This window comes from Oreochromis aureus, linkage group 8 (assembly GCF_013358895.1).
Source record: "Oreochromis aureus strain Israel breed Guangdong linkage group 8, ZZ_aureus, whole genome shotgun sequence".
NCBI classification, from domain to species: domain Eukaryota; kingdom Metazoa; phylum Chordata; class Actinopteri; order Cichliformes; family Cichlidae; genus Oreochromis; species Oreochromis aureus.
In genome coordinates, this window is record NC_052949.1 from 16,403,103 (window position 1) to 16,415,764 (window position 12,662).

Below are 12,662 nucleotides of genomic sequence, written 5' to 3' on the forward strand. Positions count from 1 at the left end.
TAATTTCTATGTAACCAATATGAATTCTTGGAATACTAAGGAATTGTGTCTGTTATTATCGGGTCTACCTTACAATATAAAACACCTTGAGTTGACCCTTGTTGTGATTTGGTGCTATATAAATAAAATGTAATTAAATTGAAAAAAAGAGACCATATTCAAAGCATAATTAAGTCAGTAAACACATGTACAAATGATCAAAGTATATAATTCAGTGTTAAACGTTAGGCTGGCCTTTTCTTTGAACCAGTGTTGCATTACAAGCCGAGACGGAGATCTGTTAGTGAAGGGTGTTTTAGGGTTGGCTGTTATTTGAGGAGTGGTAAACAGAAGCTGTTTGAGTAAGACCAGACATACCTGTTGAAACGGCTGCTCTCAGAGGCACCTAAGCTTTGCAACCAGCCCCAACATGCACCTCGCGCCATATCTGCAGCTCTCTAAGCACGCAATCGAGGGTGTGCGGTAGACGACGTTATTACAAGCCTACAACGGACAATATTTTATATAAATTCTTACCCCTCTGTAACAAGCTGAACGTTGTTAAAGAACACAGTATAGTGAACATTTGTAAGTATATTTATTGTAAAAAATACTCCAAATGTATAAAAGATAAAGGCTTTTGATTGATACACAACATGCAAACATTTAACAAAGAGAAGCTGTACAAAAATAACATTTGTACATAACGTTTTTACCTCATCTTAAATTCTATGTGCCTTCTTCACTAAACACATTTTGGCACAATGATATCTGTCAAAAAGGAATGTTTCAAGAACTTTAAGACTGATGTACAAAGAGTCAACAAAACAGCGAAGCTTTAAATCATGAAACTAAACTGTACACAATATTTTGGCGCTTTTTAAAAAAAAAAAATTTTTTTTAGCTGACATACTGCAGTTTCATTCCTATCAAATTATTAATAGCAGTTAACTTTCTTTGAAGGTATGGATCCGTTCAATCTAAAGAGCCTCAGCTCCTATTCCCCTCGAATCACCCCACAAACAAATAAAAATGGCGTGTAAACATTCACAAAATCAGAATGTTTCATTTCAACTTTCAATAATGCTGCAAAAGCATTAAACATATTATATACACTGGAATGAAATGCTTAATTCTACCATGCCTCCTGGAAGATTAGGCATTGCTCTTATCTAAAAATTATGGCTTTTCAATATAAGAGTAAACACATCCCTCTTTCAAAACAGCACTCAAAGTGACGGTGAAAACACCCAAACAGCACCAGTGCTTAAACAGCATTTTGTACCAGAGACAAAACATATTGCAAAACTTAAAAAAAAGGATAAAGGTTATTTAAACAGGCTCAATATAACAGACACTACAAGGCAAAGATATTATTAAAGGTCATATAAGCATCACTTTGGTCCCGAACTCTGCGTCAGTGACGATGGCTTTCTGAACATTTAAAGGTAAAAGGCTTCCAGTTTCAGCTGAGTGGAACATTAACAACTGATGAGTAAACCTAAGGTGGCTGTGACTCCTCTAGAATTGTATTTAGGTGAGTCGGATACCCAACACCTGCTCCAGCTCTTGTCTTCTCTGCTGCACCTATAACAAAGAACAGGTTAGACTCAATGGGAAAACCACAAACTGTATAGAAAAGATGGATGCTGTGACATCACACATTGGTTTTGAAATTTCGAGTTGTTTTTATAATTTTATTTTGGTGTGATGTTTTGACTTACCACATCTTGACATGTATAAGCTAACAGTAGTTAGCAGTAAAAACTACTTACTTTGGAGTAAACATATCTGCCCACTGCCTCTGGCACCCAGGGCTCATGGTAGAACTCGGTCCTCCTCTCCTCTTCTGGGTTTCCAGTCACATCTGTCATCAACTGAATGAACAGAAATGCATCACTGAACACAAGGAACCAAAATTGAATGAATAAAGAAAAGGGTTTCTATTCCCACATGCTAAAACAGTACTGTAAAGACTGATTCATGCACTGCCAAGTGACTGTAGTAGTACTGAGACTCTGATGGATCAATGATTCACTGAGCCTGGTTCCTACAGACCTACATCTTAATCCAGGTGCTAAAGTCTCTCCAGATGAGGAATGCAGCACAAACAGCTAACTGGTGTTTTGCTTTCATCTGAATACCAATGCTATGTTTGGACACAGTCCCGTGAACCAATGGTGCCTTTGTGTGCCCAGCTGTTAATTGTCTATGAAAGCTGGAAACATACTACCACTGCTCACAAAATAACTGCAGCTTTTTTTTATTAAATACAGGGAAAGCTTTGCAGGCAACTGTACAAATATGAATAAATGCTCAAAGTGAGGGAAGATGATACAAATATCACGTTACTAAACTATAATATGTTTTGCTGTTGTGTAGACAAGCATGTATGAGCAGTTTAGAAGCTGTAGCATAGCGTTTACCTTCAGATCCCTGGACTGAGACTTCAGCCAGTCCTTGATGAACTCCTGTGGATTATTGCTGAAGCTCAGCATGAAATCTCTTTCGGTCTTCAGCTGGTTAATGTACTCAATGGTTTCATGAATCTGTAGCGAATACAAACACCAGCAGCACATTTTCAGAATTAAATGGAGTATGCAATTTTTTTCCCCTCCACAACTCTGGTGAAGTGCAGATGAAGCCTTACCTTCATCTCGAGGGCAGCAATTTCTTGCTGGTTGGTTGTAGAAGACAGGAAGCTGTTCATTTGGCCCTTAAGTGGGTCGTCCACTTCCACGTCGATGTCGTAGCATGCAGTCTTCTTCTGATCGGTGGGATCCACGCTGCTCGGGGGAGACACAATGACAGTTTGACGAGGAGGAGTGATGCTGACAGCACACTTGTATAAGCACACCAAGAAATAACAGGCCAAATCATAAAGCTAAGGAAGCTATAGTTCAGTATGAGCCTCACACACAGGGCTTTCTAATATTCACTGAGAGGCTGATGTAACTTTTTTCAGACAAAAAGAGGTAACATGATCCAGGCTCCCCTACCTAATGACGTGATTGATAATAATGGGGTCAGGGTGCTGCAGCAGGCCCGCCAGTTTCATGGGAATCTCAGAGAACCTCATGCGTGGACAGCCAAAGATCTGGACAGGATTTAGTTAAAGAACAGAGCAAGTTAGACAACATAAGGGGAAATTTTTTTTTTTCTATTTGAGGTCTTGGAAAGGGCTACAAAAACAACACCTCACAAAAATCGTAATTGCCTGAATGCAAATCATTTAGCTGTAAAATTAAATACATGCAAAATGAAGTTTCAGTGCCAAAATATCAAAGCGCCACGAGCCATTTCTAGCCATTTGCCATTACCTGTCTGAAATAGCGGTTGCAGTTGATGTACTCCTTCTCATGACTGTCCTGCAGCTTGTTGTTCTTGATGTAAAGCCAGAGAGCTTGCATGATGCTGGCTCGTGTCTGTGTGTGTACACCCAGAAGGCGAGCCAACCGTGGATCCAGTTTGTACTGAGGGGGCTGTTCAAAGAAAAGCATCGGGACAAAGCGAGTGTTGGTGGAAAAAAGGAAATATCATCGGGAAAAAATGTATTGACGATTGAGAAAGTAAGTGGCACCTGGTGGTCGAGCATGAGCAGAAGGGTGCATTTAACATTCACGTCTCCTGGCCTTTTGACCTGGAAACCATCCGTCTCCTGAGTGGTGGGCATTCTGTGCCACTGGAAGATGAAGACGTGATTTTTTTGTTAAACAGATAAGCAGATTTTATTAGCACGAAATTTACAAAACTACTTTACAACAATAATGGCTCAGTGCCAGTTTAAATAAACTGTTCCATCAGCAGATCCCTAAGACTGGAAATTCTCACTTTCACCACTGTTGACCACAATTTTTCAGTTAAAAAAAACAAACAAAGAATCTGGTTTATGTGTGGGATGACTTCACGCACAATAAGCCCGCCTACACAGTCAAAAAAAAAAGAAAGAAGGATTGGCTCCAAACTTTTAGTGTTTCAATCTGAGCTCAGCTACTTGACCACAGCTTAACAAGGTCGGTGCTGGCGAACTATTATCAATCAAGCTTCTGGTGTCAATGTGCCTACAATGTTCTGAATGGAACTGCAACCAAGGTTTATGTCATACCTCTACTAAGTGGTTGTCAGGCCCGTAGAGCTCCTTATCAAGCTCAATCACCAAGCTTTTGAAGAAAGATGAAAACTTCCTCTTCTGCTTGCCAGCCTGGGAAGACAGAAAGCACGAAACAAAAGTGTCAGAAGGACGGAGCAGCAAGAAAGCCGTGTATTCCTATTGTGCTGTGTCAGTGTGCAGCTGCATTGTTCAGCTCTGACCGCATTGGGGGTGGTGGTGAAGCGCAAAACTGTAGACTAGAAAAAGCTGTCTTCACCTCCCCTTGTCTGCCCGCTCCCCAGCCCTGTCAGAGTCTGTTTGCTCAACACGACCCCTTTCACTCCTTTCCCTCACATCCCTTTTTCTGTTGCTCCATGCAATACTCCTACACATGCCTAAACCCATGAGACTGAGGAGAAATTTTAACAGACAAAAAAAAAAGAAAAAAAGAAAAAAAAGACCTCCTTCTCCTTCATGTGGCCCCAGATGACACAATGAGTCGAGCTAGAATTGATGTCGGGAGGGGAGGCTAGTCAGCTCATGGTATGCAACGGCCAGTGGTTTCAATTCCGTATTTCAAATGAGATCCTGTGTGTGTTTGTGTGTGTGTTTGTGTGTGTGTGTGTGTGTGTGTGTGTGTGTGTGTGTGTGTGTGTGTGTGTGCGCGCGCGTGTGTCAGCAGTTGTGGGGTGGAATGAGAAAAGCTGTAAACACACATCTGGCTGCATAGTCTGAGCCAAGAACACTGGCCAACTCAAGTTTGAAGAAACACAATGAGAAAGACTGAAATACTTGCAGTCAGACCACACCGGGACAATAGCGAGAACACTCGAATGCGTTTTTTTTTTTTTTTACTTACTTCCTCCAGGAGTTTGCCCTCAACTCTCAGCTCCCAGGAGGACACCTTCTCCGCCTCCTCACCCTCGGGTTTGCTGGGAGTGTACGTGTTGGAAATGTAGATCCTGAGCTTGCGCTTTTGCTGTGTAATTTCAGAGGGACAAGCAGATGTATCAGGAATTCTGGCAACAATTGAGCCTCTCAAGCTCACTTGCCAAACGCACTCTCCAACAAAGACAAACGCTTCATTTCAGGCTATTAAGGGTGTTTACAATAACTTCATTCTTATGTATAAGTTCACATTATTAAAACCGGAGAAACACTGCTACCTAACGAGGGATTCACAGGAAAAAGTTGTGACCGTTTTAACTTCACACCAGTCACACTGTTTGCGGCCGTGTCACAGTTGGATTAATTTACTGCTAATGCAGATTTTCCTGCTGCTGGAGGTGTTTTTGTTGTGAACACATCTCAGCAGACCGAGTGTTTCTGCCACTAATGTTAACGCTAACAGTTAAAATTGTAGCAAGAAAACACAAAGGTCAGATTTCAGTGTGGGAACCAACTTTACTGTGTCCTGCTGTTCTGTGGAAACTGCTTACACTGTTCTCGGCAGGAACTCGGATTACAGCTGAGATCATGTTTTACTGATTTCTCATTTGTTTCAGATGACAAAGCCTAAAAATAATCTTCTTAAGGTATACTTTTAACTGCATGACAATGGATAAAGAACACATACCATAATGGGCTTTTTGATGGCTTCCTGAATCTCCATACGCTTTCGAGCGATGGTCTGGTCCAGCTTCCTCTCAAAGGCCAGGAGGTCCATGTAGGCCTGGGACTCCGGGACCAGATCTCGGATCTAGAAGACAGTAGCAGGTGAAGATTGAGGAAATACAGCCAACTGTGACAACAGTGTGATTCAAGGGGGTTGAGGTTTTCCTACCCTCTGTGGCAGAACCTTGTCAGCCATCTTGCGCCTTTTTGCTCTGAATCACAGAGAAAAAACAAGGAAAATGATTCAGTTTGGAAAGAAGACATTAAATGACCGCATTAACAGTCTCTACGATGTGGAGGACCTGATTTCCAAGAATACCTCAAACTGGGCCATTCTGTTTGTTTTTCAGTGTGTGTGTCATCATTTTGCTTTTGGCCTCATAAGTATGACTTTAGTCAACCAATTTCACAGAAACTGGCCACACACCAACACATGATATAGGATCAAATAAAAGATCCCTTTCATTTAACCCGATTACCAATAATTGGAAGACTTCACAGTGCGATAATATAATCTTGGCCAATGTGATATGTTAATTAAGTCCTCTAAAAGAGCGCTTCAGGTTTTTACTTGCCGACTTCATTACATTGATTTCGTTCCTTAATTATACACTTCACCTTGGCAATGACTGAATTTAATTTCCATGTGATTAAATGAGAATTTAGGATGGTGGCACCATGACTCACTAATCCTCCTAGACTGAGATTATGCTAAGATACTGACTTTTTTATGAAATTAACCTTAAAAACACAACAGAATCATTGTGGACGAAGCATTACGGATGGCCGCATTTATCAGCGTGGCGTCACGGAGCAGTCTGAAGTCAAAAATACCCACTTGTGTCTGCTGCTTTGAAAGCAAAGGCCAGTCATGAGACGCTGGTATCCTCGTGTCTGTGTGATCTGAGCTGTGCTTTTAACAGTACAGCCACTTTACAAACAGACGGGAGAACAAATCATGAATGAAACGTTCTGTTGAGACAATGTAAATAAACCACAAAAGGGGAAAAAGAAAAAAAAATTACTGCATTTTTATAGCTGGATGACTCCACCCATTTTGTCAAAGAAAATATTAATGGAAAACTCCCTACAGTGACCGTGTTTTCCTGTACACCAGATTCATATCAATACTTTTATTTTTACACAAAAAATGTCTTTATTCTAGTGAGCTCTTTCCTGGAGTCATTAAGTCACAAATAATCCTAAAAAGAATGTTAATGTTGGACTTGGCAGTGCAGTTGAACCTGGCTTTTGGTTTCAGTAAAACTCTGAATTTGGTTTGGTATCTTTAAAGTGGGCCCATTATATTTACTGTTATACCTGTGGACACTCATGTTAAACATGGGCAAAGTTACAAAAGAGGTCAGCATATGTACAAGCAACACCTAGGAGTTTAAAGCTCAGGCTTTGGACGACTCTAAATGTTTGGTTTCAAAAACTTTTATCTACCTTTTTCTCCCTATGATGTCAGCAAGAGCAGATACCTTTATTATAGTCATCTTAGCCACACAGCTCTGGCTATGAGCCACTTCTGTTACGTGGGGCAGCCAATTATCAGAAAGTTGGCTTTGAGGTAGGTGTTGGGAACAGACTAGTGTTTACATAGCACTTTCAGTTTCCAGCTGAAGGACTAAGGCAAAGTATAAGATGAGGTACTTTTTGGATGCTCTTTAAGGGGTGGATGGATCTGCGTGTTTGCTTTGGCGCAGATGCCGTTCCTGACACAGCCCTCACATCTATCCAGTGTTGGGCCAGGAACTAGGAGTGCACTAGCTTGCGACCCCCTGAGGGTGCATTTGTGCATCTCCTCCCCATCTAGAAGCAGGAATCTTGTAAGGGGAATGTGTAAATCACTACACCCATGGAGCCAGTATGCACAGTATAAGATGAGTAAGTTTAAACTGTAAATCATCCAGAGCTACTCTAGGAAACTACAAGACCAACAATATGGAGCTGGAAATAAGCACAAAAGCTCCTCAATAAAAAAGGGGAGACATGTGACAAGCCGTCAAGTGCTAAAAATAAAAATGATTGCTGTTGCTTGATATTTCTGCCCATTATTAAAATTAGGCTTGGCAAAAACTTAAGAGGTGAACCTATTTTACATCATTTCTAAGTTACTGGACAAAAAATACCTGGTAACAGTTTTAACTCTTTGAATAAGTGATTTAACTCTTTCCCCTATAAAGGCGACATCTAATGACCTCCCCAGCACCCTTAATCACAAACCTCAGTATATATCAATAAAGATGTGCTTTGAAAACCATTACAACAGTTTCTGGGTTTTCTCTAAGGCTCGCTACATAGGCAGAGACCACCCTCACTAACACTCCATCACTTGTGTAGCAAACCCAGTGATTTTCATCTAGAACCAACTTTCAGCAGCAGTTCTGAAGAGTTTCAGCAGGTCACTACTAGCAGCTTTCAAGTGGTAAAGAGTTAATGATAAGAGGAAAAAAGAAAACATTTTTGGATTTTATTTACTTAATAAATAATCAATAATAGATTTAACTGTTTAAAAGTCATGAAGGACTGATTAGCTAGTTATTTTAGATGGCAGTGAGGTCCAAACACTGGCAGTACCATCCCCTACATTTTGTCCCCTCTCCTCTCTTACCCTCGTCTGAGGCCTCCCAGCACCTCTTGTTGTTGCTGTTGCTGATGAAGAAACCGTTTCCTAGAGGCGTCCATGCTCGGGGGTCCCATGCCTGCCCGCATGGGAATGCTACTGCTACCATAAGAGGGACCAGGCAGCTGACCCCCCATTGACCCCATGGGGCCCCCCACTCTGCTGGATGGCATCCCGGGGCGCTAGAGAAAAAGAGGGAAACTGATTTCACGGAACGATTTCTCCATATCTACACAAAAAGTTGAATATTTCATTTAGGACTAAAAGAAATCAAGGATCTGATTTACTAAAGAGACAGAAAAAAGTACCTATTTTAAAATAATAATAATAAAACCAATGATGTGTTAAGCTGTGTGCACATAAATTTCATATTGTATGATCAACTTATATCAAATTCTAGCTTTTTGGATCTGGTGAGTAAAAAGAGTGCACAGTGACATACAGTATAGTCACTTACACTGTATGCTTTTGGTTGTACCATAAATATTATGAGTCATAATAGCCCCATTAAAAACATGCCAAAAACATAAATGCACTGTTTCTGCAGGTGGGGTTAAGTTTTTAAGTTCTAAGGTTTAATTATGAAGTTGTACATATAAAAACTGTTACGGCACTGCAATCTTTATCTCCATCTACACAAAGCACAACCTCTTTCAACTTAAAGGTTTCACGTATCAGGATATAATGAAAAGAAATCTGGTTCTTAGCATGCTTTAAAATTTGCTAAATATAACCTTGGATGAAATACAACACATGACATATTACACTGTGTTTTTATTTATTGTTAAACAAAAAAAATAAATAGAAATGCAGAAGCAGTAAAGTAACAGCCAGATGCTGCTAATGCACTTCATCAATTTATTAGTTTCAGGAAGTGTGAACACCTCTGTAACAGCAGAGGTTTTGACAGTTTGCTGGTTTGGAGGATTCAGGTGTGTTAACACGAAGACATCAGCGATAGTCCTTGAGAAGCAACTGCTGCCCATCAGTCTGGAAAGCCTTATAAGGTAATTTCCAAACAATATGAATCCATCTGTCTACAGTGAGAACTATTATCCACAAATGGAAAGCATTCAAGACAGTTGCCAATCTTCCCAGGAGTGAACGTCCCAGTAAATTCACTCCAAGTTCAAACTTTGCAAGAGCTACTTCTCAGGCCTCAGTTAGCATGCTAAATGTTAAAGTTCATGGCAGCACAATTAGAAAAAAACTAAACAAGTATGGCTTGTTTGGACGGGCTTCCAGAAGAAAGGCGCTCACATTTGAACAAACCACAAAACCTCTGGAGCAATGTCCTTTGGACAAGTGAGACCAAACTGGGGATATTTGGCCATAATGCTCAGCACTACATTTGGTGAAAACTAAACACAGCATAACAGCACAAACACCTCATACCAGCTGTCAAGCGCGGTGATGAAGTCAAATGCGAGGCCATATACTTGACAGCTAAAACTCGAGTGTAATGATCACAAGCACACAAACAAATCTACAACAGAACAGCTCAAGAAGAAAAGAATCAACGTGGTGTAATCACACAATCAAAGTCCTCAACCCGCGTAAAATGCTTTGGCAGGATCTTAAGAGAGCTGCGCATAAACAAATGCCTGCAAATGCCAATGAACTGAAGCAATGTTGTAAAGAAGAGTGCACCAAAATTCCTCCTGTGAAGGGCTGATAAAGTCATACAGAAAAGGATTACTTCACACTGTTGCTGCTAAAAGCGGTTGAACAAGCTCCTGAATCTTGAGGCGTTTTTCACACACTGCTTCTGCATTTCGGCTCAGGTTTTGTTATATAAATAATAGCCCAGTGTGATGTGTTGTGCTTTGTTACACATCTGAGGGTGTATTTATTTTAAGACCTGTTACTGACTAGATTTTTTTTCTTTTTAATTATGTCTTTTTATGTAACACATCAGTACTGTAAATAATGTATCAACAAATTGTGAGAATTCTCACACTTTGTCCAGTTTGTAAACATTACAAAAAAAGTCTAAACCCAAATGGCTCCAACTGTCAAAACGGGGGTAACTGCGATGGTGTCTGTTAACTACGGGAGAAGCTGCAGATGGTGACAATACTGGCACGATGTATGCAGGCTTGCCTCTGGGCAGATGGGGCTGATAAACTTTTGCTTTCACGCTAACTGACAGGAGGCGAAGCGGGCAACCACGTGATTTTCTTTTTCACACGCGCACAAAACGCTAAACGATATCAATTTGAATTAAACGTCCCACTACTTTTATGTACCACTTCAAATGCCATAAAAGAAAAAAAAGGTTACACTTAATGATTGCGGTAATCAATAAATAATTACACCCACTTCGAAGGCGGAAGTAGTGTCCACACGGTGATATATATGAAGAATAATGAGCTTTATGGGTTTTTTTTTTTAATTTCCATGTCTCTCGGGTGAGTATTTCAATTAGATAATTTTATTTAAACACCAATTTAAGGCTCCAAAGTAACGAAAGGCTTAAAAAGACATGGGGGTGATCGGACAAATACCGTCACAATCACCTTTCACTCAGTTTCTTTATTTGACACGGAGAAATCAAGCAGAACCAACCTGGGGGTATTGGGGGATGCTGCTCATGCTTCTGGGATATCCCCCCGGAGGCTGGGGCATTCCTTGCATCCTCATGCCCGCGGCATGCCCAACATTCATGGGGCTCATACTCGGATTCATCGGAGGACCTGTGAAGCTTCCCCTCGATGCCATCTTCTAGAGCCACAAGTGGTTAAAAGTGACGGAAACTTCAAACCAAATTCGGCCCAAATAAAAGTGCGGCAGGCTGAAGTCTCCAAGTACGTAGCTAACTAACTCCGGGTACTTCTGCTTAGGTCGGTTTCTGGTTTGACAGCAAGCACACTGTCAACAAAAAGCTAGCTAACGTTAGCTCACTTCCTACCGTTTCAAGTTCCGGGATTTGCTTCTACCTAGTGACTGCTCGTTTTGTGAACACACCAAGTGGGAGCTGTTGTCATCTCCCACTCGCGCCTTTACGACTGAACGACGCCAGATAAACGATAACTAAAAGCTAATACACTGTGAGGCGAATTAAAAACATGATAACGTCTGACTTATGACAAACTGAGTATCTTGAGCAGATAGTTTGTCTGCACTCTAAAGCAAAACCAAGTACGCTCAACTACATGTTGCGTTCACAAACATCGGAAATTAGGAAGTTCCAAATTTCAGCGCGCAATAATCTCGATTTTTTTTTCTTTTTGAACACGTTAAAACACATGCTAGTCTAAAGTCTTTATTTCTTGTGTATTTTGTAAAAGCATATATTTTCAATTATATTTTATTTTCAACGCTTGATTTGAAATGTGACATACAGAAACTTGCGATAGATTTTGTAATAGTGTAATTTTGTTTCTTCCAAACTACATCCTGGAGTAATACTCTGCCTCCTGAACACTAATTTTTCTTAAACAGTAATGTGCTGAATCTAGAAGTGTTGAAACGTATAGAAACATACAGGGAAATACAGGATAAAAGAAAAACAGAGGCTGTACAATTTTAGGGAGCTTGAAAGCCAATATTTGGTATGACTACATTTATTCATCAGCACAACATGAACTCTCTTAAGCAATCTTAAATACTCTTCAGGAATAGTTCTCCGGTCTTCTTAGGGGACATTCAAAGCTCTTCTTTGTTTGGGATCACCTTCCTGCTAAAAAAATTATGTCACTGCCAGTCAGACACTTTTCAGATTACATTGCATGGTGGATCTAAATATGACGCTACTTTCCCATTCATTTTTAAAAGATCCCCTACACCATTGACTGAAGCACAGCCCCAAACCTCCAGAGAGCCTCCACCATATTATACAGATGACTGTAGACACCCACTGTTCTACCCTCTACCCTGACGTCCTCTGTAGAGTCCAATTCTTGTGCAGTTTTGCATACCTCGGCCATTTCTCCCCATTTCCCTTCCTTAATAATGGCTTGTTGATAGCAAACCTTCCACTGAGGCTATTTCTGATGAGTCTTCAGTAAACAGTACGTAGATCCTCTGTCAGTTTTTGTGGATTTTTTCTGTTTACTGTTCATCTGTTGTAGATATTTGTTTTAGGCTTGGCATTTTTTTATCCTCTATTTGTCAAGTTTCTCCAAATTCTTGCACACAATACCAAATTATTCCAAGTCTTCAGCTAGTAGCTCTTTAGAAATCAGCTTGTTGCTATAACACACTCAAACTGTGTTATCTTTGGATTTTTTTGTCTAAAAAAGTGCCACTTTAAAACTGGTCCTGTGCTAAGTTATCTGGTATGTGCAGAAATAAAACTACTTCCTCCCTTGAGTTAAATGCCCCCTTTTATGCTTGAATTTAAAGAAA

General features: G+C 40.4%; 1 protein-coding gene across 1 annotated transcript; it reads right to left on the bottom strand.

The window, feature by feature from the left end:
* Positions 1 to 558: 558 nt before the first annotated feature.
* On the bottom strand, positions 559 to 11,454 carry smarcd2 (SWI/SNF related, matrix associated, actin dependent regulator of chromatin, subfamily d, member 2). The gene is made up of 13 exons (XM_031751655.2): positions 10,881 to 11,454; positions 8,301 to 8,494; positions 5,853 to 5,895; positions 5,646 to 5,768; positions 4,929 to 5,048; positions 4,085 to 4,180; positions 3,560 to 3,661; positions 3,300 to 3,461; positions 2,979 to 3,076; positions 2,630 to 2,765; positions 2,406 to 2,528; positions 1,755 to 1,856; positions 559 to 1,566 (listed from the first exon to the last, which is right to left on the bottom strand). Exons 1-13 carry the CDS (start codon positions 11,031 to 11,033, stop codon positions 1,513 to 1,515), a joined length of 1,506 nt encoding a protein of 501 aa, XP_031607515.1. The 5' UTR covers positions 11,034 to 11,454; the 3' UTR covers positions 559 to 1,512.
* Between the last annotated feature and the right edge of the window lie 1,208 nt (positions 11,455 to 12,662).

Coding starts and splice junctions, on each gene's coding strand:
- smarcd2 (XM_031751655.2), bottom strand. CDS start 11,033: ATGGCATCGAGGGGAAGCTTCACAGGTCCTCCGATGAATCCGAGTATG. Junction 5,049..5,645: donor CCATCAAAAAGCCCATTATG/GTATGTGTTCTT, acceptor GAAATTACACAG/CAAAAGCGCAAGCTCAGGAT. Junction 2,529..2,629: donor TTGCTGCCCTCGAGATGAAG/GTAAGGCTTCAT, acceptor TATTCGCTACAG/ATTCATGAAACCATTGAGTA.